This window comes from Eptatretus burgeri, chromosome 10, assembly GCF_056783735.1.
Source record: "Eptatretus burgeri isolate ZD-2024b chromosome 10, Ebu_testis_v1, whole genome shotgun sequence".
NCBI classification, from domain to species: Eukaryota; Metazoa; Chordata; class Myxini; order Myxiniformes; family Myxinidae; genus Eptatretus; species Eptatretus burgeri.
Window position 1 is genome coordinate 79,415,264 of NC_140970.1, and position 27,920 is coordinate 79,443,183.

The 27,920-nt window shown below is 41.8% G+C and overlaps 1 protein-coding gene and 1 long non-coding RNA gene across 7 annotated transcripts in view; one reads left to right on the forward strand and one right to left on the reverse strand.

Moving 5' to 3' along the window:
* LOC147018921 (calmodulin-binding transcription activator 1-like) overlaps positions 1–27,920 on the forward strand; it is a 754,305-nt gene that overhangs the window by 714,815 nt on the left and 11,570 nt on the right. For 4 of the 6 annotated variants that reach the window (XM_085899044.1, XM_085899046.1, XM_085899043.1 and 1 more), the window contains 9 exons: positions 8,148–8,226; positions 9,765–9,946; positions 10,524–10,645; positions 12,277–12,716; positions 15,155–15,342; positions 21,906–22,152; positions 22,493–22,630; positions 22,864–22,884; positions 23,343–23,560. In XM_085899044.1, the coding sequence (XP_085755170.1) occupies positions 8,148–8,226; positions 9,765–9,946; positions 10,524–10,645; positions 12,277–12,716; positions 15,155–15,342; positions 21,906–22,152; positions 22,493–22,630; positions 22,864–22,884; positions 23,343–23,560 (1,635 nt within the window). Of the gene's footprint in view, positions 1–8,147; positions 8,227–9,764; positions 9,947–10,523; positions 10,646–12,276; positions 12,717–15,154; positions 15,343–21,905; positions 22,153–22,492; positions 22,631–22,863; positions 22,885–23,342; positions 23,577–27,920 lie in introns of all 6 variants that reach the window. The other 2 variants (XM_085899049.1, XM_085899045.1) reach the window with 2 other exon arrangements.
* The window catches only part of LOC147018924 (uncharacterized), a 51,042-nt gene continuing 47,686 nt past the window's right edge, over positions 24,565–27,920 (reverse strand). Inside the window, exon 3 of the long non-coding RNA XR_015062587.1 lies at positions 24,565–25,070. This is a non-coding gene — a long non-coding RNA (uncharacterized LOC147018924). The remainder of the gene's footprint in view (positions 25,071–27,920) is intronic.

A 27,920-nucleotide genomic window follows, 5' to 3' on the forward strand; every position in this document is an offset into this window, starting at 1 on the left:
ACCTTGAGCAAATGAGAGGGTGAATAGAACAGAGAGAGAGGGTGAGCAAGAGCAGCAGAGCAGATTTTTAGGACACGTGGGTTGATGCTGTCTGGGTTGGTTGCAGAATCAGTCGAGGTTTGACAGCAAAATCTCCACCTTGTTGGGAGAAAAGGACACAGAGTCGAGGAACAGCTGGGTGTGACTGGGTAAGGTGGGTACAGAAAAGAGATTGGTTTGGGACAGATTATTTAGAAGCAAACACGGAGTTGAGACATTCAGCGTTTTCACATGCAGTCAGCTTTGTGGCCATTTGAGATAAGGGATGGGATGGAGGGGGGAACATACACCATAAACAAACTTAACTGGATGCCACCAGGATTTGGAGGAAGGAGACAGGTTTGAGAGTTCAGACTTGAGATTCAAAAAATGTTGTTTCCTGGCTCTCCTGAGGGTAGACACACACTTGTTCCGAGCTTTGTGGAAGGAACTGAGATTGCCTTCAGTTTGATTTGTCTTCCATAAGGCTTTCAGGACGACTGCCTCACCACAAGCATCAATGTACCATGGGGGGGGGGGTAGGAAGGGTATGACAACTCATGACGAGATGGGATAAATCTATTAATAAGAGAGAGCAAGTTTCTTTGAAGGAATTCCCAGGACGAGTTGATGTCGGAGAAACGAGAAATGGGAGACTAGTCTAGAAGTTTGATCGTTGCTTGAAGTCACTGCTGGTCGGCCTAAGTGAAATGCCAGATTTGACGTGCTGAGGTGGTTCTCTGATAACAGCCAGAGAGATGTCTACTTTGACAAGCATGTGATCAGATGAACCGATTGGAGTTGAGGAAGAACAGAAGATATTTTCTGGGAAATTGGTGAAAATGAGATACAAAAGAGATGGAGTACCATTGGTTGAGATCCGGGTCGGGAAGTTGACAGATTGTGTCAGTCCCAATGAGTCGCAGAAGTATTTTTCTCAAGTGCCATGGAAGGTGAGAGAGGTACATACACACAGCCAACTGACATGATGACAAGTGAAGTCACCACACATGAGGAAGAGAGAGTTGGGATGAGAGGATAGAAATTGGTCCATGTTTTTGTCAGGCGAGGTGTAAATGGAGTCATCACTGTTTGGTGGACGGTACAACACACATATAAACAAGAGGTTGGAGTGGAGCGGAAGCCATAGCCAGAGGTATTCCTGGGGGTTGGGGGGGGGTTGTGGGAGTGAGGGCAGTGCATGGAGAGTAAGGAATAGAGTTTTTGATGAGAGCAACTCCACCACCAGGACGAGGCTCATGGCTGTCATACCGGAGGAGGGAGTAACCAGGGAGAGATACTCAGGAGTCAGAAGATGTCTTGAGGGAGGAAAGTTTCGGTTAAGAAGATTGTCTGGTTTGTCAGTGGCAACCTGTATGGAAAGATCAGTCAGGTTTGAGCGAAGGCCCCGGATGTTTGAGGTCCACACTGTTAAGGAAGAGGGAGGGTAGGAGGCTTTGGGTGCATGGGAGGGGGAGTGTGGGACGAGGGAGGAGGGGGGGAGGTCGGGACAGGTGTTGACAGGGGTTAGGTTGATTTCAGAGTAGCTTGGGGAGAGGGCCGGATGAGGAGGAGAAAAGGCTCAGTGGTGATAGGATGAGGTGCAGTGGGGTTCCGGTTTTTTCATTAACCTTATTTGTGGAATTTTCACAAAATCTTTCTGTCATCATCATCATACTATAATGGAGCTGTGGTATATGTGTGTATGTATTATGCAGCCAAAACTCCAGGGATTGCATTTTTCATCAATGAGAATGAATGCATGACCTTTTGGGGTGAAACTTCACCTATTATTCAATCGTAAATATTTTTGTGCACACAAAATTTTGTGTGAAACTAATTAAATTAAATCACTTTCGGTTCTGGGTTTGCAGCAACGGCAGGTTCTCTCAGGGGTCTCTGCCGACTTTCTCAAAATTAAGTTTCCAGTTGTTATATGTGACGTTTTAACTGCTTATTTTCTCACCTACATGTTTCTATGTGGATCTGGTTCGGTTTTGTTTCAAAATTCGTGCTATTTTGTGAGTTTTCGTTGACCTTGCCTTAACGGATTCCTTGAGGCCTACCCATCCTTCCCCTCGAGGTGTATGATCGTTTTTATTTATATTCTCTCCCTATTACCTTCAATTCCTACTTTCCCAACGTCCCCCATCACTCCCAACTAAACACTGTTTCTTGTCTTAATTTAAATGGGGAAAAAACAACGACCATACCCACGAGTCCTGATCCTTCTTCTTCTTCTTCTTCCTCTTTTCTTCTTCTTCTAAATCATCCTCTTTCTGCCAGCACACCATATTTCTTCTACTTTTGCTGACCCTCTCTCACCATTACCTTCACAATTTCTTTCTTCAACCTTCCATTCCCGAATCTTACTTAATCTTCAAAAATCCATCAAAAATAATAATTTTCCTTGCATCCTTTCCATCTATACACCTCCTGTAACCACGTGGCTTTCTCCTTTCTTCCTGGTAAATTTCATCGACCCAGCAGCTTTACTCTGCGTTTACAGTTCCAAATTCACCATACACCTCCACGATTTCACTTCAACCTTCCCTTTTCCGAATGTTACGCAATCCTTATTTAAAATAAATAAATAAACAAATTCACTTTTGACTATACACTTCCCAGAGCCACGTGCTTTTCCCATAACCACGTGATCTGTTTCCACCCCTTGTGTTTACCGATCCAAATTCACCATTCACCTCACAATTTTTTTCTACAACCTCCCATTACCTAATCTGATGAAAACTCTCAAAAAATAAGAAAAAGAAGAAGAAGAAGAAGAGGTAGAAGAAGTAGCTCTTATAATATAATATATCTAACCAATGATGCTTCATCTTCCTCTTTCACACATGTGGTACTCATGACTATTATAATTCACAACTCTTTTTCTATTGAAACAGACTGCTCTTAAGGCGCTGTCACACCTTGACGATTTAGTCAGCGTATCCTGACTTATGAAAAAAATTTCTAAAACGCTAGCACACGTCGAATACGTTATGGGTAAGTTTTTGTATACGTTAAGAGCATGCTGAAAAACACTGCCATACGTCGTAGTACGCTGGCTTTAATCGTTGTACTTTGTGGTTGTCCTCAAATTTTTGCATGCTTGAAATTTTACGACGTATGCCGGTGTATGACTCACACATTCCGCTACGCTGGCCATAAGTTGTAGGCACGTTATGCGATCGTTGACACAAGTTAATTGTAAGTTACTCATAAGTGGAAACACGTCAAGGTAATGTTTAACGTACCCAAAACTTATTTCTAACATATGAGTAACGTGTTGTACGCACGTTACGCGATCGTTGACACACGTGAAGGCACGTTATGCGATCGTTGACACACGTCGACACACGTTACTTGTAAGTTACTCATAAGTCGAAACACGTCGAGGTAATGTTTAGCGTACCCGAAACTTATTTCTAACCTATGAGTAACGTGTTGTAGGCACGTTACGCGATCGTTGACGCACGTCGACACACGTTACTTGTAAGGTACTCATAAGTCGAAACACGTCAAGGTAATGGTTAGCGTCAGTGTTCCAGACTCCCTGGGTTTTTTTTTTCTTCGGTATGACGGTGATGTTGACACTTCGATTTCTAGTGCAGTTATAATATAATATAATTAAAAGGCTGCCGCTCAACGATTTAAATCATAACCGCACTAGAAATAGAAGTGTCAACATCACCGTCATCCCGAAGAGAAAAAAAACAAAACAGGGAGTCTGGAACACTGATGCTAACCATTACCTTGACGTGTTCGACTTATGAGTACCTTACCAGTAACGTGTGTCGACGTATGTCAACGATCACGTAATGTGCCAACAACTTATGGCCAGCGTATGCGGAACATGTGTCATATGCCGAGTACGTCCAGAAATTTTCAACATGCTGAAAATTTCTCGACGTACTCGGCGTATGACGACATATGCCAGCGTACTACGACGTATTCCAGCATGCTCTTAACGTATACAAAATTTACCCATAACGTATTCGACGTGTGCCAGTTTGGTTCGGCAAATTTTTCATACGTCGGCATACGCTGGCTAAAACGTCAAGGTGTGACAGTGGCTTCACACTTCGATGTCGAGTGCGGTTATGATTTGAGTTGTCGAGCCGCAGCCTATTAATAGCCTCCGCCACGTGATCGTCGGCGATACGCTGCCGCGCGCTATGCATAAGTTAGACTATCGTTGGGCATAGGTAGTGAACGCCGACAACACGCTCAGCATTCGTTGGTATAAGTTATCTATATGTGATTGAAACGTTCTGTGTACGTTACTAATACGTTATGTATACGTCCAACACGTTATGAATATGCCAAAAACTTTTTTAAAAAACATCAATAGTTCAGCGTACGCCAGTGTTTTCCAAACATTTTGATACCTTGCCATACGCTGGCTAAAACGTCAAGGTGTGACAGCCCCTTTAATTCGATCTTTCCTTCATACCTTGCCCAAAAAATCCAACTGTTACAGCATTTCTTCTCCCCATTCTCTTAATTCGCCTTTATTCAGGGTTCGCACACCTCCTGGAAAGTCCTTAAAACTCCTGGAATTCAATTCCTATCCTGGAATGTCCTGGAATATGCTTAAAAATCAAATTGAACTCCTGAAAACTCCTTACAAAATTATATTTTGGATTTCCGACGATCACCTTGTCAACGTCTCGAAGAATAAAAGAATCCAAGAATAAAATAAGCATTATGCGTCTTTTTAGAGTCTATGACACTATAACGTGCTGTTAGTAAAAAAAAAAAAATTACATATATATTTTTTTAATTCTTCAATTTTAATGTATTTCCAACAAACACGAACCGTTATTTTTTTGTAATTACGTAAAGATTGGTATTCCCGCCAGTAAACCGACGGCTCTTCCATGCTCGTAGTACTTATACAGCGCCTCAGCATTTTTTGGCGTCGGCTCGCATCGCCATCGAGGAGTGCCGTGCGCATGCGCATAAAACTGTGTGAGCACAGGCTCCGCCCCTTGTGCAAGTTTAATCTCGCGGGAAGTTGACTCGTTGTGTTGTTCTATTTCCTAAATCATGGCGGCGTCGGATCTCATCGTTCTGATGGTGAAAAAAAGTAAAACGATAAAAATGTTAACGGACATTATCGGACTAAAAAATCGAGTTATCGGAAGTTAACTGGTCCGATAACGATAAAAAAGTTAACTTCGATAATTATCTGTTATCCGATTATCGCTTTTGTGCCCAACACTGTTGTTTACACACTTCAACGATCGTGAACTATGCCTCCCGGGAAGTGCATATTCAACGAGCGCTGGCTCAAACATCCGGAATACGTATCTTGGTTGGCGTGCAGCACAGATAAATACAGTGCACATATCTGCCTGAAGATTTTCGACATTTCAAACATGGGCAAGCCTGCCATTCGGAGCCACGGAAAAGGATCGAAATACAAGCAGTTACTGGAGCAAAAGAAGGCAGCTGGTGGATGCACCATTCGAGATTTCTTCTCTGGATCATTGAAGGCAAATGAAAGGCAGGGGAGCACAGCTGCTCCAACTCCAACGCAACCGAAGCCCTCAACTGCGCCACTAACCTCATCCGTCAGCCGTAACGATCGCCTTACATCGGAAGTATTGTGGACTCTTAAAGTGGTGAACTCCCACTACTCTTTTAATTCATGTACAGATGTCTCGTCCTTGTTCACGCAGATGTTTCCAGATTCAGAAATTGCGAAACATTTCTCCTGTGGTGAGCGAAAATGTGCATACATGTGCAATTACAGTATTGCACCGTACTTCAAGCATCAACTAACGAAAAAAAATTCTGATGAAGATGGTTATGTTCTTCTCTTCGACGAAAGTCTTAATCAAAATACGAAGAATAAACAAATGGATATACATGCCCGAATCTGGGAAAAGTATCAGGTACTGTAATTAATTATGCGTTAATTATATAATACATGCAAGGCAAGTTCCAAAATATGACACTGATCAAAATATGACTTTGACTTTATTAAAAATGGTGCCAAAAACTCCTGGAAAATTTAATTTATTGTCCTGGAAAACTCTTGGAATTTTCTTTTAATGGAAGTTTATGAACCCTGTTTATTGCATCCATCAAGAAATGTCTTTAATCACATCTCTGACCTAAAACTTTTTTTAAAAACCCCAGTTTGCTATGAATGTTCGCTTTCCATCAACTATTCTTTTTTTCTAACTTCAGTGCCAACTCACCCCTCTCACGCCTCACTCTCAAAGCAACCATCCCACTCTTCTCCCTCCAAGCCTCCCTCTCTTCTCTCTCAAAAACTCTCCCCTCACCTTTCTCCCACCATTCATCCCCCTCACTCATCCTTCTTAAAGTTGCCCCCCCTCTCATCCACAAAGCTGCCTCCTTCACTGCCCTCTCACTTCCATCTCTTCACTCCACCTCCTCAAATCCTCAACTGCCTTCTTCCCCCGCTCTTGTCCCCCTCTCTCCGCCAGCACCACAAAGCCTTTTCTCCTCCTCATGTGGCCCCCTCCCCGAGCTATTCTGCAATCCCCCACACTCTTTCAACAACCCTCCTTACCTCCCCCCCCCATCCCTTGTCCTATCCTCTCCCCTCCCATCCTCTGCACCCAAAACCTCTTCCCCTCCCTCTTCATTTACAGTGTGGACCTCAAATATCCAGGGCCTTCACTCAAACCTTACAGATCTTTCCATACAGGTTGCTACGGACAAACCACACATAATCTGCTGAACAGAAACTTTCCTCCCCCAAGACGTGTCTGACTCCCAAGTATCTCTCCCTGGTTACTCCCTCCTCTGGTATGACAGACCATTTGGAAAACCCCCCCATCCCCTTTCTTAACAATCCCTCTGGAAGAAGTCCTTCCTTTTAAGCTTCTGGGTCTCACGATCTGCCATGATCTTTCCTGCGAAAGCCACATTTCCAACCTGGCCTCCAAAGCCAGTCGCCGACTGGGAATCCTCCGTCGTGCAAAGTCCTTCCTCGGCCCACCTGATCTCCTGACCACATACAAAGCTTTTGTCTGCAGCCTGATGGAATACTGCTCTCCCCTCTGGACTGGTGTTCATGCCTCTCACCTTTCTCAGCTTTACGCTGTGGAAACCAAGGCATTTCAGATCATTGGCATCTCCCGTGATGAGGCTGTCTTTAAACCTCTCACTCTCTCACCACAGACAGGTCGGTGGTCTTTCTGTCTTCTACCATTTCCTCTCCGGTCTCGCCCCCCCCTGCTTTGTCTGCGATTTGTCCCTACCATATTTCCGCAAGATGCTCAAGGTCCGCCAACAACCCCCTTCTGGTAAAACTACCAAAATCACGAATCACTGCTCACCTTCACTCTTTCATTCTTCTTTATTCCTGCCTTTGGAATAAACTCCCTCACTCTGTTCAATCCCATTCTTCCCTCCAGGCCTTCAAAACAGCTGTTCACCACCACCTCTTATCATCCCCCTCCAAATCCTCGATCTTTTCTACCCCCGTTAATCCACCCCAAACCCACCTCCTTCAAATTCCCTGCTTTCCTTCCTGAAAGTCCCTGTAATGTCCATCTTGTATACCCGTGTTCCCCTCCCCATCCCTCTCCCTTCCACAGATCTCCTAATGTCTCTGTTCCCCACTGTTTTGCCCTTCCCATTCCCTCCCCTCTTGTCTCATGCCCCCTCATTGTGCATTGTGTGTTAACTCTCATTCGAGCTTCCACAAGGTATACCAAAGAAATAAGAATGCCACTATCACAGAACATAGTTATATGAGCTGAAAGATAATATTTATGGTGTTTACATGGATTTCCTGTTTTTACTGCCTGTCATAGACGGGCACTTCAGCTCGTTATAGATAAACCAAATGTACTGCTCTGCAATCATCTGTGCTGTTAGTTGTGTCCAAAATAAATTCTGAAAAACTTAATACACAAGATCTATGTCAAGTATGTGTGCAAACAATATTACATATTTTTAAACGCCACCTCAATGAATCCCAAATCTAACTCACAAAAACTATGAGTACCAAAAAAGTACATTCGCCGTCTTCACTGCCTTTGTTGTATTAATTGAGCTATTAAATACAGCTGCTCATACCAGCCTCTTCCTCTACCTCTTTCGTTATCCTTTTAATCGTGGCATTTGCATTTGTCACGTTGTAGGGGCCGCTACACAGAGAGTATCGATCTCGAGTGTGAGGTGGACCCTCTCAATGTGGACCACTTTTCCTGCACTCCATTGGTGAGTGCATCACTCTCACAGAGCTTCATGCCATTGCCTTTGAATATGTTTTATTAATATTTACATTATCACCCATGCTCTATGCAATGTGTTGGGGAATGGGTGGTTGTCTTATGACAAATAATTTTATTACTCAGGTTTTGTATTCAAGCCTTGCACTTCTTTTTTTTCAATCCAACAGACTTGCCGATTTACATTGAAACCGCATTTGGGACCAATTCAGACACTCACTAATTATTAACCCACCAATTTGAATAGACCCACTTTTGTTTCTTAAGTTTGAGCTTTCATTTCTGCTGTATAGCATCAAGTAACTAAAATGGCACTTGGTAGAGCACATACATCTACCAGGATGAAGAGTTTAAATTTTGTATCCCACTGATGGGTTGGATCTAAATCCTGACCTTCACCAAAATCTAATCGGCTTGTTCTTGTCACCGAACCAACTCATCCACCTAGTTTTGTCATAACTCGTGCACAACTTTTTTGCGATATCATGCTATACACAGTTTTTGGCCCCATCTCTCAATTGTGAAGAATCAGTTTAAAAATTCTAAGATACAAATCTGGATCTACACCAAAATGTAAGCAATTTGTCCTTGTAGAACATCCAACTTGTCCACCAAGTTTCGTACAAATCCATCCATAACTTTTTGAGAAGATATCCTGCTCACAGACAGACAAACAAACAGGAGTGAAAACAACCTCTGTCCACCTTCAGTTGCGGACGTAATTGGTGGAGAGTGTAACTTGCTGGAGAGGGAGATTAATAGACATATACGTGGGGCATGTAATTTTAAGAATCTCGGTCAATTTAAAGCAATGAAGTAGGGTTAAGGATTAAATTTGTCTCCTCATGGGGATGTCTAGCCATTGCCATCCTCCAGAATGCCCTGATCACCATTTCCATTGAGAATGTCATTATGTTTTTGTGTTTTTTTTGCATGTGAAGAAATAGTCGTATCAGTTTATTCTGTTAAATTTCACGTTTGCACAATGCACATCTATTGTTGCTGTGAGTTACTGGAAGCTTAATAATAGAGCCCAATGTAAAGTCGAGCAGCATTTAAAGCAAATGGGCATGGGTTTTGATTGCTGCTCTTTCTGCAGTAGAAATGAGAGCTCCAACTTTAACCGATTTCTCCCATTTGAATGTCCTACAAAACATTTCTATTCAAAATGGCAATAATTCACTGTATATAGTTGTTTAATCATAAGACAAATGGTGGAATTGGAAAGATACCTCGCCCTACAAGGACAAAGACACGGCTTTGCTGATTCGGCTTTGAGTCTAAGCTTGTGCTAATTCGTCTAAGCAGATTATCATTGTCACTTGTAATTTCAAAAAGGTCAGGGAGGTGAACTAGGGCAAGGTTTAACTTGAGTATTATTCAGTTTAAATAGCAGGACATATGTATACGGTACAGTAAACAAGAAAGGGAGGTGAGAAAGTGATTAATTTCATTTTACCATGCTTTCCTCTCACTTGAAATTCATAAGATGAAATGGTGTTGTCGCCACATTGCTGTTTCTGGCAGATGTGGGCTTGTGCACTGGGCCACGTAGAAGCAGCTTCAGTGTTGTACCAATGGAATGGACGTGCCTTGTCCATCCCTGACTCTTTGGGAAGGCTTCCTTTGAGTGTGGCACGAGCTCGTGGACACGTCCGCCTCGCTGCGTGCCTCGAGGATCTACAACGGCGGCAAGGCTCCGATGGCAGGTCTGGTCCAGAGCCTTGCCATGAAACACTAATGTTGAAACCCCTTATTTATAGCTTGCATTCATTTTACTGCTGAAGATATTCATCAAGATTTTTAAATGTCTAGCAACAAGTCAAAGCCAAATCACCCAACATAACAGTTATGATCCATGTTCCATCAACTCTTCACAAAACACAAACATGAAACTCGACACACATTCTCCTAGCTTTGACCTTTAAAGCCACTGTAAAGGTCAAGAAGGTCACTAGTGTCAAGTTTACGGAATTCATTTCATTCGGATTGAGTAGCTTCCATTGTACAAATTACATTTTGCCTAACAAACTTTGTAACCGTATTTGGTGCACATTGTTCATACAAATTCACTTAAGATCTATGGAGAAAATCAAGTTGTGATTTATGCATTTTGCCAGCTAATAATGAAGAATATTCATTTTTCTACAATTCTTCAAGTCAACTTACATTTTATGCACGCAGAAATAATAACTTGGCAGCTCACTTTGTCGGTTAAGGCAACAAAAGGAGCCAGTAAACTGAACCGAGATTAACACAATGTCACGTTCTTCACGACTCATTTAGGTCTGAAGCATCTGGGCCTATTGAAGGAAATGTAGCAAGTTGGGGTTCTGGTGGAGGAAGTCGAAACTACCTACGCGTTCCCTCACCTTCACTTTCCCAGCTGTCCACCAGTCCTGACACAGGTAGTACACATTGCACTTTCAAAGGGTACAGTTTGCACGACATGTTGGACAACCTCACTTAGTGGTTCCAGCCTTCTTTTTTTTTTCTTCCTCTTTTTTTGTATACACTGTCGAGGCTCATATGAGAGCTAACACACAGAAACACACAACAAGGATTGTAGGAGACAAGAGGGGGATGGGAGGGGGAAGGAAAAAAAAGTGAGGAACAAAGGCATGAGGAGATCTGTGGAAGGGTGAGGGATGGGTGGGGTACACAGGCTAAACAAGATGGACACTACAGGGACTTTCAGGTCCTCACACGACAGACTTTCAGGAAGGAAAGCAGGGAATTTGAAGGAGGTGGGTTTGGGGTGGATTAACGGGGGTTGAAAAGATGGAAGTTTTGGATGGGGGAAGATAAGAGGTGGTGGTGAACTGTTGTTTTGAAGGCCTGGAGGGAAGAATAGGATTGAAGAGAGTGTGGGAGTTATTCCAAAGGCAGGGAAAAAGAGGAATGAAAGAATGAAGGTGAGCAGTGATTCGTGATTTTGGTAGCTTTACCAGAAGGGGGTGCTGGCGCGGACCTTGAGCGCCCTGCGGAAATATAAGGGGGACATATCGTAGACAGAGGGGGGGCGAGGCTGGAGAGGAGACGGTAGAAGACAGAAAGACCACCGACCTGCCTGTGGTGAGAGTGAGACCCCCAAAGTCTCAGCCTCATCGCGAGAGATACCAATGATCCTAAATTCCTTGGTTTCCACAGCGTGAAGCCGAGAAAGGTGAGAGGCAGGTGCACCAGCCCTAAGGGGAGAGCAGTACTCCATCAGGCTGCAGACGAAATCTTTGTATGTGGTCAGGAACTCAGGTGTGCCAAATAAGGACTTTGCACGATGGAGGATGCCCAGTCGGCGACTGGCTTTGGAGGCCAGCATTTGTTCCTTTTCTTTAATTACCACTGGTGTCGATCGACTGGGACCAGGATCACCAATTTGATGTTTCGGCATCTTCAACAGCAGGAGGCTGGGAGTGAAGGTCTTTGAGCTTTCTGATAAACTCTGACCTGATTTACCCCAAAACACTCTTCAAACTTGATGTCAAAGGAGCTTTTCTTCACACAATATATTGCACTGCACATTCAGCAAAATACAGCTAACGCTTGGCAGTGAGAATAGCTGCTACATTCGAAGGATTCTAGTGAACCAGTCTCTCTGTGATTTTATTATGGATAAATTGCTGTTGTGACCAAATCCGTTTTGCTTGATAGTTTCCTGACAACAGTGTTAGACTGAAGAGTGGCCAGAAGTGGTTGTGTCATGACCATCGTGTGATGTGTTAATGCCACACTTAACAAACCAATTAAACGCCCAACAAGATCCAACATCATTGGCTGATTAAACTCCAAGCTTCTCATTGGCTGAAAAGACTATGATATGCCATCTCGTGTTTATCATCATTCTCCAGTGGCAGCAGTGACAGCCAGATACACAAGCCACGCAGGTGCCATTGTCATGCATGATTGAAAACGAACAATGCAAACACAGCATCAAGTTGACCATCTTACTCTTTGGCTTTTAAATTTAATTGCAAAAATGACCACTGCTTCGTCTTTATCTCATATATGCTGTGGTGGCATCAATGTATTTGTTTTGCAGGATTGAGTGTTCTCAGCAGTTCAGTGTCATCGCCATCAGTGTCAGAAACCCAGAGTCCACTCTCTATCCACTCCTCGCCAGGTAGAGACTCACCTTTGCCCAGTCCAAACATCTCTCCCCCGCCATTCACTCCTAGCCAGGACCTTGCTGCGCAACCATCAGCTTTCCCAACGTGCCCTCTGCCAGCCTTCATGCCAGGGCGCTCTCCCATTACACCGACGGTTTTTGAGCGGCAGCCACGAAGTCTGCACTGCACACAAGATGAGGAAATGGACCTGTTGGAAGGTCCTCAGCTACCGGTGTACCTTTTTCCGGCGGCTACGCCATGTGGCAGACAGTCAGGGGTCCAAGTGAAGAAAGAGATGGTTCAGGCAGACCTGCTTTCTTTCAATGAAAACCTAGAGAATGAGGAACTGCTCCCAACCATGGAAATGCTTCAGGTAAGCATTCCAGGTTGGCTTGTATTCAATTTATTTGTAAAAAGTTAAATTTCCAACAAACCATATCATTCACAAATGTGTTGAATTGATTCTTCTTGAAGTTAATGGCTCATAAAATGGAAACCACAGTTATATAGATCACACTTTTCTTTTTTAAAATGCCTTTCATGTTAACTATCATATAATGGCTGTCGTTATTTATTTTTTAAATAATGTAAGGCTAATAGAGGAGCTGAAGAATTTGGGGAGTTGTAATTGCTGTTTCATATCCAAATCTGTCTCTGTCTCAGATCACAGGATCTCGACGAGACAAATCTGTCTCAAATGACAGATACAACTGTCAGATTTCGCGGACAAATCCCATGAACTAACTTATATGTTTTACTTTACATGCTCAACATTTGTATGTCAGAAGCTGTGAGGTCACTGTGTTGACGTCAACTAGATGGAGCAGATATAAACAAGCAGGGGAGCAAAGGAGGACAGGAGGGCAAGGACAAATTTCACATGTAGGAAAATACATACAAACATGTTAATTGTAAATACGATTTGAATCTGGAATCCGAGCATGAAGAACTATGGGTTTAGATAGAAATGCTTAACAAGCCAACCCTTTTATCTTATTTCAGCAATGCATAATCACATCCACATCCCATTATCTTAATCTGCTTATAGTGTTTGATTTCCTGGGCCTGGTAATAGCCTGCAGACTTACTATTGATAAAGAATGGCTTTGTGGTGGAGTGGGTATAAGGTCTTGTTGAATTGTATTTTTAATATACAAAATATTCTTCTGTGGGTTATATAATTTTATTGTAATATGCAACATCTCGACTCGTTGAAGGGGGGTGGGGGGGGGGTAAAATGCAATGTACTGGGCACAGAGGTGATTGAGCAAAGGGAGTTAGACCAGTGGAGAGGCCTTAAAAACAGACCACCAACCTTTTTTGCACTGCGAACAGCAGGCCTGATGTTTTAGCCTCGCCATGGGAGGTACCAATAACGTCAATTCCACGCAACCCAGGAGAGATGTATGTGATGCTGAAGCGCCAGCCCATGGGCAGGAACAGTACTCCATTTAGCTATGGCCAAAGGCCTTGAAGGCTACAAATAGTTTTAATTTTTCAAGGAATGATGTAACGATGGAAGATGGGTTGGATTTGATGCTCAATGTTCCTCAGCAGTAAAGTGCCACACCCTGTGATGGAGTGGTGACATGTCCCGGATTAGTTCTTATAGCCATGTGATCCTTCACAACTTGTCATAAGCACCCATTCTTCGTCCGTATGCAGCACAACGCTGCGTGATAGCATCATTGGCTGGTTGAGGGTGTGGCCGTGCCACTGATGCAATGCCCTCTGTTGGTTTGGGCAGGAATTTGTAATTTGGTCATGGTGCCGGCGATAGCTCGCCTACTATTCATGAAGGACACCATGCATGAGATCTTTAACGTCCACCAACGAATGCCGGCAGAGCGATTTAACTTCCATCTGAGGGATGGCACACTCATCGATGAATCACCCTACCTGTGAAACACCTGGACGACAGTTTATAGCCGAGTCGGGATTCATACCCAGGCTAGACAGCCTAGAATTGCGTTTGCCTAATTATAGGCCATTCTGCCAGCCATAAGCACCCCCAATAATCGGACAAAGAGCCAGCAAGGATCCACAACCACCACTATTAGGAAAGATGTCACAGGATATATTTATCCCATTTTATTTTATTCTCCCTGATGCAGCACCCATAGTCCTGCTGCCCTCTTCATAAACCGATCAGGAAAATACTCCAGGTCACTCCATCAAAAAGAACAACTGTTACAGCTGTTAATCAGCTATATCCAGAAACCCTGACAGTGAATTCTGGGAAAATCTCAGTAAAAAATAAAAAATGGCAAACTAACTTCAAAAATACATTAAAAGGAAATTGTTGTTTTGTAGTTCAAGAAAAATAGTCTGAAAGGTAACGCACGTATTTAACAATCCTTTCTTATGGACTTCTTGCTGAGCTCTCCTGTCTGTCAAACTAACATTTTCTATTATATGTGCTGTCATCATCAGTCTTTCATTGTGCTGTTTGTCTTTGTCTGTACTTTGTCATTATCCTACTTTTATTCTATTTGTTTATGCCCCTTGTTCCTCTCTGCTCCATCATTAGTCTTTTGACAGCTTGTCTTCTGCTGTCGTTCTTTTCCTTGAGTCCTGACCTTTGTACAAAAAAAGCTTAAATTATAATTACAATTGCACAATTTCTTTTCTGATGTTACATTGATTGAAAACGTATCAAGGATTTTGCTTTGTTTTCTGTCGTTCAACGAAGGCTCATCTCACAGACATTAAATTTGCATTGTGGTTAAATGCATTATCACAGGTTTTGAGTTAGACAGTTGGTGAGCAATATTCCTGCTGTGGATAATGTTCCCCATATGATGTTTACAGGTCGATATGATCACACTTGCTGAGCAGATAATCCAAGCCACCCCCGAGAGGATAAAGCAGGAAAACTTCACTCCAATGGATACACCTCTGCGTGAGCGGCAGGGAAACCACCCCATTAATCAGACCATGGCATGGCTCACAGGATACTTGGGTGAACTGGAAAACATGCCAAGCTTCTCCCAGCACAGGTGAAGTCGATTGCAGTAGAAATTGAGGTTAATCATGATGGTCGTCTTTTTTCTAGAAAGTTTTCTTATCGACTGCTCTGTGTTTCTCACAAAAAAACAAAAATGACCACACTGTGGTCACAACTTGCGACACAAAATCAATTTCTCACAATTTTTTTTCAGAGTAGATCATTGTGATAACACTCGACCCAAACAAAGCCAATGGAAATCTGATGCAACAAACCCAGGCAGTGTATAAGCAGCAGAGGCCCACAGGCCTGATGTCTTCAGCCCACCAGAAAACCAAGATGGTGGCCATATTATGTTGCCTGAGTGCCATGGTGGGTGCAGTCAAGCGACAAATATGGGTGGGGCAGCTGTCCAAATCTGGCAGGCCATCTTACCAATGGATGCATATTTCAAAAATTGACCCCAACAAGAACCCGAACACAAACCATGCGGGGCTCTTGTAGACCTGTGACACTCGCAGGTAAAAATTATGCATCAGATCTGATGACAATCTCACAGGATTCCATGGCAAGCCCTTTCTTGCCAAGTACTTTCTCACCCCGACATTCGTGGTTCCGCTCTTCGCAGACCCGTGTATTTGCGGTTCATAAAATGTGACCTGCTTATACATCCGCGGCCCTGCGCTTCATGTACTTGCAGTTTTTTGGGGGTTTCATGGTTTTTCGCGGACGTATTTTGCAATTTTTTTGTGGGCATATTCGCTGTTTTTCTGACCTGCCTCGACATTTGTGGCTCTGTACTTCACGTATTCACCACTTTTGTTTTTTTTTTGCGTTTTCATGGGCATATTCGCAGTTTTTTCATGGGTGTATTCACGGATTTTCACGGGTGTTTTCGCAGTTTTTTGCGGGTGTATTCATGGTTTTTTTGTGGGTGTAGTCGCAGTTTTCCTGACCTGCTTCTACATTCATGGCCCTGTGCTTCATGCATTCACGTTTTTTGGGGACATATTCACGGTTTTTCACAGGAATTTTGATTTTCTCTTATGATTCACGAACCGCTGGGAACGTATCCCCCTTTTTCCTGTTAAAACAATGCCCCGACATTCGCGGCATTTTTCAGGAACGTATCCCCCGCGAATGTCGGGGTCCAACAGTAAGCACTTTGGTTCTTCATGTGAATTTCTGTATCCGGGAAATACTATCAACATTTTCGTGGATTGGTAACTTAGAGAACGGTCTTGGAAAATGTTCTGATAGTTGCGCACGTCACCCATCCGAGAGTAGTCTTATGACCTCATTTTCAGTATTGATACTATTCCTACTTATTATTTATTTATCTTCCACCAAATTTTCAAATATTTAATATTTTCAATATTCAATCATTTGATTTTTTTTCATTTATTTTATCTTTAGATTTTTTTATTATTTAATTTTTCAACTTCAGAATGTAATTTTTTCCAATTTTCTATTGGAAAATTAAAAAATTCAAAAATTAAGTAATTGTTGTTTAATTTTTTAATTAGTCTTGATGTCTATGGTGTCCCACTTTTTCAACAACAAAAAAGTTTGTTTTCATTATGAGGCAGAATTTCAAGTGCTACCAATTGGATCATATTTCAGTTAATGTTTTGGTCAATTGTAGAAATTACAAAGAAAGAACTAACAATTTTATCATAGTTTTATGAAATGTATTTGTAAATACTGTTTACTCCACAATAATTGCATGTACTGCTTATTTACAAAGCAACTGAAAACAATTAAACAAAAGTATCACCATCACATTATTAAGTACATGTGATTATCTGAAAATAATAAATACAACTGTCAGGTTATTGCAGATATAGCTCGTTGCATAACAATGAACTTTACAATGATACATTATCAATTGCATCAGGGTCTACTTCAGGGTCAATACGATGTAGAACGTCTTTTTCCATGGCCATGCTTCCTGCTTCCAAATGTTCAGCACCGGGTACTCCTCAGTTTGTTCTTGATCATTTTTAGTGTTGAAAAGCTTCTTTCACAAGCCATCAGAGTTGTTTAAAGCATAAAGAGGTTTTTATATGGTAGACCTATATATATGGTTGTGTATGCCTCATTGAAATAGTTGTCATGCTCCAGAGGGTAAACACAGATTGCACATTTGCACACAGACTGCTTCTCATGGTATTCAAGCTCACAATTTTCCATAATTTTAATGTCTGTATTATCAACACTGTCCTTTTGGTTGTTCATGGTGTATTCCTCAAGTGTTGAACTTTTCAGCCTGTTATTTGCCAAACTCAAGAGCTCCAATCGCAACCGTTCTTTAGTTACTTGTTCATGAACCTTAACAAGTGCTTCACTCAGTATATTATGAAGCAAAGATGTCTTTATCTCTCCAAACTGTACAGTAGACAGACAGGCCAAGTCCCCAGATACAAGGCCCCATATTTCTCAGATCTTGCTTGTAAACTTTCAATAGCTGTCTCTAATATCCTGTTATGCACACCTACTTCAGTCTATAAAAACATCAACAATTGGTTCTTCAGATTCCACTTCTTCCAGGCATCCTTTTTCTCTCCCGTTGTCTTTTCCCAGGAAAAAACTCCTGGATGACGATAATTTTTGTTGGCTTCACTTCTGGCGTTCATCTGTTGCCCAATAAATGAAATCAGTAACTATGAGTTTTCCCCCCCCTTCGGTGTCCTGCTGTATATTCTCCAACTGATCAAGAGTAACCATCACTAACTGATGCTTTTAGAATATCAATCCCATTCGTATAATCTTTAGATAAAGCCATTGGTAATGTCAAGATCTGGAGATGCATTTATACAATCATGATTATTTCATACTTTAGACATGCATCTTTTAGGCCATCAGCCATGGCTCAGAAAGTGCCTGAAAATCAAGTTTCGTTCCACTCATCGGGGGGGGGGGGGGAGTAGACAAAACCTTGATAATATGATAGTATTCAAAAGTTCTCCACTAAAATAGCTGCAGTTATTGTGTATTTTCATCTTGAAAATCGATACATTCCCCGCGTTCTCTCATTTGAATTTTCTCCACTCAGATCACATGTGGGCCATGTGATGCCTCGACAGCCAATAGATCGGCTGACATCGTATGCAAATTACATCACTGTCATGTGACCAGCTAAGTTGTCCAAGGTGGCAGCTTCCTGCAGGGAGGAAATCACCGGCAGCTGATCGGCGATTTTTGATGAATATGGCCAGTGAGGACGCTCCCCTGTGTATTATTCACCAGGACAATGTAGCGAACGAAGAAGTCAAATGTTTTACGTCTGTAAGATGGGATAAATGGAGAGAAAGTGTCAACAAATGGCTCGTCTTAGACGGTCACGACCGACGTTTAGCTGAGAGTGCCGGCGCGGGAGGACTAACTTCGATCATGGGCCTATTGTACCCGGAGTGCCGGTGTAAAGATTTCAAGCTATCCCCCTTTCAAGTTACCTCCCGGTAATCTGAAATTGATTTCAAGTTACCCCCGGGGGTAGCTTGAAATAGATTTCATCCTTTCCCCTACGATTTCAGATTACCCCCCTCAAAACATTTATTTATGTATGTTTATTTACAAAAAATAGTAATTTAATTGATATTGAAAACTAATTAGGGAAAAACCATTGACTACATGACAGCCTTTAATATAAAGAGTTTGCAATGAATTTTGATTTTGTTATGAATGATTTTATTTTAATATTGTTATTAATTGAAATCAGTATTTCTCATGCAGTTATAGTTTTTGTCACATTTTTATGAAATCCTTCTTCGATATAGTTGATCCAAATAGACATACTGGTATATCTTTTTAACCAACTCAGACTATATTTACAATTATGGAAACAACGCAATAAAATCAATGTATAAGAAAGGCAATGAAAACAGCTTATTTTTAATTCACAATTTCGTTGTGGTGGTGGTGGTCGTATGGCAGCTTAGCTGCCGGGGTAGCTATCATTTCTTGAAGCGCGACTGTGTCGCTGAGTCAACCCCCTGGTGCATTAATTCAGCGGCCGACGGGGCTTGAACTCAGGACCCTAGGATCCCAAGTCGCCACCCGAATCACTGAGCCAACACCAGGCTACGCACTAACAACGTCCTCACTGGCCATATTCATCAAAAAATCGCCGATCAGCTGCCGGTGATTTCCTCCCTGCAGGAAGTTGCCATCTTGGACAACTTAGCTGGTCACATGACATTTAGGTCTTCACTTAGCTGGTCTGACGAAATTTGCATACGATGTCAGCCGATTTATTGGCTGTCGAGGCGTCACGTGGCCCACACGTGATCTGAGTGGAGAAAATTCAAATGAGAGAACGCGGGGAATGCATCGATTTTCAAGATGAAAATACACAATAACTGCAGCTATTTGAGTGGAGAACTTTTGGATACGTATGTATTTGGATATATACTATCATATTATCAAGGTTTTGTCTACCCCCCCCCCCCCCCCGATGAGTGGAACGAAACTGCACGATACAGCTTACGGGTGATGGCCTATTTGCGATATCGAGCTAGTGCTCACAATTCGTATATCTTTTTCTGTTTCTTCAATCATCCCAAGGTGGAGAATCGCATCAACATGCATGAAACTTTGCAGGTTTTCTTATAAACCAAATATTTTAGTCAGCTCTGCATCCTTCGCCCACTACCATCTTTCGTCAGTGGTTTGTAGTCATTGTTTACTGTTTGTTTGTTTGTTTTTCACTGACCTAATCCCTTACGTCCATTCTTTCACACAATTTTCTAAAAGAAAATACAGCAATCCACCAGTTTTAAATTCATTCCATGCAACGGTTCAGCAGTGCATATACAGTAATACCTCAGTTTGCACGAAGGAAAGGTTCCTCAGAGATATGTGCAACAACAATTTTGTGCAGAATGGGGCTCATAAAGAATCTTGTTGATGAGGATACTTGGACTGGATGCGCTAATCCCTTGCCTTCCTGCTCTTTTACTTCATCATATAAACTCTGCACCTTAGCCATAACTACTGCTTGGCTTAAAGGCACAACGCACTGATTCATTTCTTCAAACCAGGAGGATAAAAGTCTCTTCATCTTCTCCATGAAACAGCTCTGAGATCTCATTAATTTTGTGGCACTTATGGGAGTGGTGGACTGAATAGATTTTTTAATTTTTTTCCTTTGCCGACTCCCATTTTACCAAATTCACACCCAACAAGGGTAGCACCAACACTTGACTCCATCCGCTTTAACACTTTCGATTGAAGCTCCAGACTGATACTTTTTATTGACACTTTCGGCTTTCGGCACAATTACCAACATGGCGGCACACAGAGCAGGAAGACAACAACGTGTGACCTGATTGGTTGAGAGGAGACACGCTGAGACACGCTCTGATTGGCTGCCAGCGATGTTAACACTAGCAACCGTGTTTACGCTCAACGCGATGCATTTAAGCTGGTAAATTTTGACTTGCTTGATCAATTTATTTCTCAGGTAATTAAAAATTGAATATTTCATTTGCGCTAAAGTGAATCTGCACAAACAGGGTCGCGCATTGCATGGTATTACCATAATTCAAACAAAAAAACAAACACAAACAGAGAGACACAGAAGCAAACAACAAATCAAAATATATACTCTTGAATTATGCAGAGTATGATGGCTATTACAATACACCAGATATTAATTTGTTCTCGTGATTCATTATTTAGCCGTGTTGAAAAACTGCTGTATAAGTGTATATTCCTTGCATATTTGCTGATCCATCTGTTGCATTTGCAATGCATTGAGTTATGTGAAAGCCATTTGCCTCCAGTATCTTTTCCAAACGTTCAGGGAACCTTTTTCCTGTGGAATATGTACAGTTTGATTATGGCAAGCACATTTCCTCAACACTGGCAATGCATTTATGGGGTAAATATTTGGCATCAGACACTGAACATGCACATTCGGATCTAACTAGCTGTCTTCATTCATTCCCCATTATCCGCTCCGGCCATTTGTCGAACAATACATTATTACAATAAACACAAAAGATAATATTCAGATTCAATAAAATATAAGTCTAACTTGGATAAGATTTACCCATGCCAATAGCTAGTCAGCCAAAGTAGAGAGCTGTGCTAGTTAGTGTACTGTACTTGTGTTTTAAATCAATGAAACATACATGTAGCTCCAACCGGTGGCTCACAAACCCTCTGGCCCACAGGCAATTCTTCCGACGTCCAGATGGCGCAATCTGCCCTGGTCATTATTTCACGAGCTATTTAAGTCATTCTGAAAGCATAACTTTATAAACTTGGAGTTACTGATATGAAAAGGTATGTTTTAACCAGTGTTCCCAGCATATAACTGACTACGAACAACGTTATCCATCCTTTCATCAATTTATTTATTTTTTACAGTGTCTCAAGCTCATAAAGTACCTTGCACTTACACCATGTGAAAGACATGACATGAGGACACAATGGATGAATCTTAGTACTGCACTTGGAATTCAGACTTTTGTCAATGTCATGAGGCAAGGCATCAGAACATAATAACCAGCCTGACAAGTGCTTCCTCTTTAGTAAAGGTCTAATACCAACATTGAGGACAAGTATAAGATGGTATATCTTTGTTCACCTTATTCACGCCACATGCAGGTCCCTATACAACCAGCCTCTCACTCCCGCCTCAAACACCAGCCTGAGCCCTGTGAACTCTCCACTCAACGACATTGCCTTTGAGCGCATCGACACCCCGACAGCTGCTGACTGGTCGGCCTTCCTCAATGCCTCCAACAATGGCAAGATGGAGAACGAGTTCTCACAGCTTACGCTTTCGGAACATGAACAACGTGAACTGTATGAGGCAGCACGCATCATCCAAACAGCATTCCGCAAGTACAAGGTGAGGCTTGAGGATGGGGGAGTCAGGCCGGGGAGGGGGTTTCATGAAGGAGTCAAAGGAACTAATGCTGCATAAGATGATGATTCAGCTGAGGTATTTTGTATCACTTCTGTTTCCAGACAAGTTGGGCATGGACCTTTGAATGAGATGTAAAACTGGTTTTCTTGCTGTTTTCTATTTATTACTTTCTTGTGATCTCATGATAAATTAAAGTAAGCCAGTGAGTGGCTTTGCCACCTCACAGCTATTTATCTCTTAATTTGCATGGAGTACATCCGATGTTGGGTGGAATGATAGAAGTGTGTTGATCGGTAAAGTAAGGCTGCCTTTTACTTCACAGCGGTGTGCAAGTGAAGCATGCGGCCGCAGCGTGCTTGCGCCCAATGAGCAGCGCTGCACGTCACATGGCCGACGTCTCCGGGAGCAGCAAGACATGGCCGCGGCTGTGATCCAGCGCTGCTATCGCAAGTACAAGCAGGTAGTGAAAACTCGCTTAATCCTCCCTTACTTATATTGTTTTTATGTGTTTTAAAACTCTTTAGTGTGTCCAGAGCAAAGGAAGAATGATATGTGATGTCAACATGATCGTGAGGAATGTGCTTAGATCGCAGTTTGTAGATGGTGCCATGTCCTTTTGAAATAGCAATGCATATCAAGGACTGCTCATGCTAAATGTTTAACTTGTGTTTTCCCTTTTGTGGCAATTTAAAGCTGACATGGATAGCTCTCAAGGTAATCTATTTACATGTTTTATCCTACTCGTCTTTTCTCTCACACTTTTGTTCCACTCCATTGGGTATCATCAGACATTGGTCATGATGTAAGAGCATAATTTGTATTGATTGACTTGGAGCCGGCCAGAAGTCTAGGAGTTTACAGCATGATTCATGCTTGCAATCCTGTTACACATTCCTTGAGGGTTTTTCTCTTTGATCTCATTGTTGAGCCAGGAACTCAAGATCACTGTGCACCTCTTTATCCGTGTTTTATTTTTTTTTTGTTCATTTTTTACCTCTCTTTGCAGAGATCCCACATGTAACAAGATAAAGTTCTGCTTTAGCAACACAAGGATACATTATAAAAGAAAGACACATCAGAGCAGAAATGCATTTTTACTATGATGCCCTCTCTCCAGTGCTTGTGACCCCCATAACCACCCTTCCCTGCTGGCCACCCCCATACTCTAACAGTATGCACTCTACAAGAAGATGACACAGGCAGCCATTTTAATCCAGAGCAAGTTCCGCAGCTACTACGAGCAGAAGCGTTTCCAGCAGAGCCGCCGTGCTGCTGTGCTCATCCAGCAGTACTATCGCAGCTACAAGGAGTACGAAAAGCTGAAGCAAGGGCGCCGCGGAGCTCTGAGCCTACAGCAGAGGATGAGGTGGGCCAGCTCCCACTCCAAAAGGTGGATATTGCAATGGGTGAGGGGTAAGGATGCCAGGATACCTAATAATAAACTTGTTCATCTTTCATAGTGTAACACTTCTAAAGTATACTTTTAAGTTAAATTTTCAAGCAATCTTTATGGAAAAAGACTTGCCTACCTCTACCCCACCAAGTCTTTGCTGATTATATACAGTTATGTCCAAAAGTCTGAGTCCATTTGCATCAATGCCAAGCATTCTCGTGCCATGATTTCAAACCACAATATTTCATAATATTGATATTTATTCATATTATTTCATTTATTAGAGTTATTATTGTCTGAAACTTTGTCTTCACAGAATAAACGAACAGTCAATACGTTTGAGAGAGTTAAAATTTACGTGTGCAGTCTGACTATGCTCTGGGGTTCATTACAACATTGTTGGGAAAAGATTCACTGAAACATAATCTGTAAACGAATCAAATCAATGCCAAGTCGAGTTGAAGCAGTTCTCACTTAGGCAAAGGGGGTCACACTGATATTATTGATTATATGTAAAAACATATTTGATTTTTGCTATTATAACGACTGTTGCTATATCCCTAAAAGTTATTGGGAATCTCAAGAAAGTGCTTTTCATTTCATTTTATGATGATTTCCTTTGTTATCACATCCAATTTAATAAATTTGCTACTGGATGCAGACTTTTGTACCCAGCTGTAGTTTTCCATGAAATGTCACCCTATTTCTGTGTAAGTTTCACCGTAACTGTTTATGTTTGACAAGAAACTCCATCTAGCATTTTGCTGCAGTGAGAGACATTTTGTGCCTTGGGTTTGCAATATTATCTTAAGAACATTCATTCTTTTTGGAAACTGAGTTGATGTTAAATACCTCAATGATATCAGTAGTTTAAGATGCATACAAATAATTGCATAAAAATGAAAAGATGACTTTACAGATCATTGCATCTCCTTTCCATCATCAGTAAAGTGATGGAATCCATATTTGTTGTTGATCTGAAGAAATACAGCAGGGGGAAATATTATTGCATCACTTTTTTTATTCCACACATTGAAGTCAATTCCTTGTTCTTATCGGAAGTGTATAAAATAAATAGATTGTTGATAAGACTTGAAAGATAATACCCATTAAATCAAAATCAACTTCCGTCAAGTCATGACCGACTTCTGATGACATTCATGATCAGATTTCTCCAAACATCCCGATCCTGCACTACAGCTTGGTTGCAGCCTTTACCCCATCCATCTAGCATATACAAGCTCCGTCTCTTCCTCGTCTTCCCTCAACCATACCCAGCATGGTTGAGTTCTCCAGACTTTTGTTTTCTGTACGCATGATGTGTCCAAAGCATGACAAATATATATTTTAGCATCAGTACTTGTCATGTACATGGTGGTCTTATTTCTTCAAGCACTGATTTGTTTGTTCTTCTTGTAGTCCATGGAATTTTTTATATTCGTCTCCAGCACCACATTTCAAAACTGTCAATCTTCTTCCTTTCATTCTTTTTCACAATCCACAGCTCCTGTAAAATATCCCATGATCATTCAAGAAAAAATAAAAGCAAGACACTTTCCTGCAGTCAGTTATGAGATATCTGCACTTGGTACTTGTGTCAATGTTTGTGTGAAAGTGGGATTGATACTGTGAATGAAAACTGTCATTATCACTTTTAGTGACTTGGTATAAAACATACTGTATCAAAAGTGAAATTAAATCAGTTAATTAAACATCTCCTGAAATATGTTGACTTTCACATGAAAAGGTTTTTGGCCAAACAAAAAACCTCTTCCACAACTGTCCAGATGGAATCAATGCTTTGATCCTCAAAAACTTGTTTACATTGCCTGCTGTTCTTTTGAAGATACATTTTTGAGATCCATCTGTCTTCATCATGGAAACATTCAAACACGACTTTTATTCATTCATAAGAAGGATATAAAGACGTATCATTTTTACAACCTGGTTGGACTTCTCATATTAGGAATCAATCTCATCACAAACTATTTGATCTCCTTGATTTCCCTCCTGCTCACTCTTCTTCAGACATGTTTCCCAGTACTACCTTGGCAAGGGATAAATGCCTGAGCAAGCTGTCTGTCAGTTGCACTCAGGGTCTTCTTCTTGACTGTCTGACAATTTTTTTGTGCATGCAAACAACTTGATTCTCTTCATGGAATTATCTCTCCTTTTTGACTATTAGAGACTGGCAACTCCAAAAAAAAGCATCCTGAGATTAGGTCTATTCTTGGACCACTCATCCTCTCTGGAATATCCTCTGAATCATAATGCAGACTGAATTTGTCTTTGCATCTTGAGAGAATAAGAAACTGGACAGCGATTTGAAATTAAACACTGGCAAGTCACATACATAGATCAGCAAATCCTTAAGCAACCAACATAGTCATAAGTAGAGTCTGGAGCTCATCCACTTGAACAATTGCCACGACTTATCTCGGGCTGAACACCTCTCCAAAATTACCTCCATTAGCTTACTTGACTATCCCACTTAATGAGGATTCCATTAGCCACTGAAGCCATTGCTTCCTCTTACTTCTCATCTGATGCTCCATTCACCTTCATCATAAAACGTTCAGAATGGCACAGGTTTAAGGCAGGTGGGCCAATGCTTGCAGATTGTGAACTTACAAACATGAAGCTGCTTCAGTTTCTGCTCTCTCTCTCTCATCCTGTCTGTCTCTAACACAAACGGCAGAACTGTTTTCAAAACTTGCACCCTCTCCCTTCTGAAACCTGATGCCAGCTATGTGGCTTCAGCTCCTAGCTGGCAGGTTTGTAGTGGACGTGCTGATTTTTGCGTTGTACACAAGCATCCATATGATGTCACAGAGATGTGGTCATGCAGATTGATTTGGAGAAGGAAGATACCGGACTCCCGTGTGTGTGTGTGTGTGTGTGTGTGTGTGTGTGTGTGTGTGTGTGTGTGTGTGTGTGTGTGTGTGTGTGTGTGTGTGTGTGTGTGTGTGTGTGTGTGTGTGTGTGTGTGTGTGTGTGTGTGTGTGAGAGAAGAGATTTCTCTGCGCTCACAAACCAAGAACATTGGCTGCAGAGTAGTGATTGTCTCTCAGCGTTTTTGTTGTTCTTCTATAACCGGTGAATTATCGAAAATGATCGATGCAGTAAGATACTGTCCTTTATCATTACGCCGTGCACATAGCGCAAAGCTGAGTTCTGCAATTGGTTCACTCTGTCTGTCTGACAGGTGTCAGTCGATGATCGAGGAACTACTTAATTTCTTTTTAATGCCATATTTTGAGCATTGTGGAACACGAATCAGAGCATGAATCGGAACATAAACCTGCAGTTGAGCAGTACTTTGGCTCTGAATTTCGCAAAATTTTAAAGTATTCCGTCCCGAGTGTGCTGCACACTCGCACGCGGTATAGCAATTCGTTCAGTCTTTGTCAGTCTGGCAGTCAAACAAAATTGAAAATCATTCCAAACAAGAAATTTACTGTTTTGGGGGATGTCATTAAGGACACAAACAACAGGCACTAAAAACTAACATGTTGAATAATGTGATGTAACTTCCAAAAAATAAATTGCCTTGCTTGCACTTCCAAAAACCTTCAGTTTAGCAATACTTGGGCAAAATTTTATGCCATCTCGACTAATCAAATTTGCTGAGCGCTTTGAGGGTGGAGGAGCAACGAGATGAAATTGGTGGTGCCGAGTGATACAAAGACAGAGCTCGCTTCGTCTAAAAGATATGTGTGTTTTGTGCATCTTTTTCTCAAAGATCGTTCTAAAATCGTCAGTTTCTCCGAGAAGGGTTGGCAGAGGTTCATTTCTGGAGTGTTCCATTTGCCACATCGGCTTCGTATGGTTGCCATCGCGCCTGTTATTCAAAGTTCATGAAGAAAGTTAATTCAGATTATGCTCAGAAACGCAAAGCAAGAGTTGAAAAGACCCTTCGGATGTCCTTTTTCTCAAGACTGCTCAGGGTAACTGGTTCTATGAACTCTCATTCCTTCTCTTTCCAAGCCATTTATTTCTAAGCCCTGAGCCTTGACTAATCATGGAGATAGTGAGGAAGTGTGGACTCATCCCTGACCAGGACTATTACCAATCATGGAGGGCGTCGCCAGTGAGGTTGTTGAGTGATTAAAACAAACTACGATAAGGCATCGCCGGAGACAGTTCTGCAAGGATTAACCATGCGGTTGGAATTTTCCTTTTCAAAGTGTATTGTGACTTTGAGCGCCTCATGGGCAGCACCTCCATCTTCTCTTTCATCGTCTCCCTCCAATTTTTCTTCAAGAAGTGTATTGCAGATTGAGTGCCTCATAGGCAAGGCAGAACTTGCATTTGCTCTTTCACCCCCATCCCCACCCATTTCTTTCTCTCTTTCTTT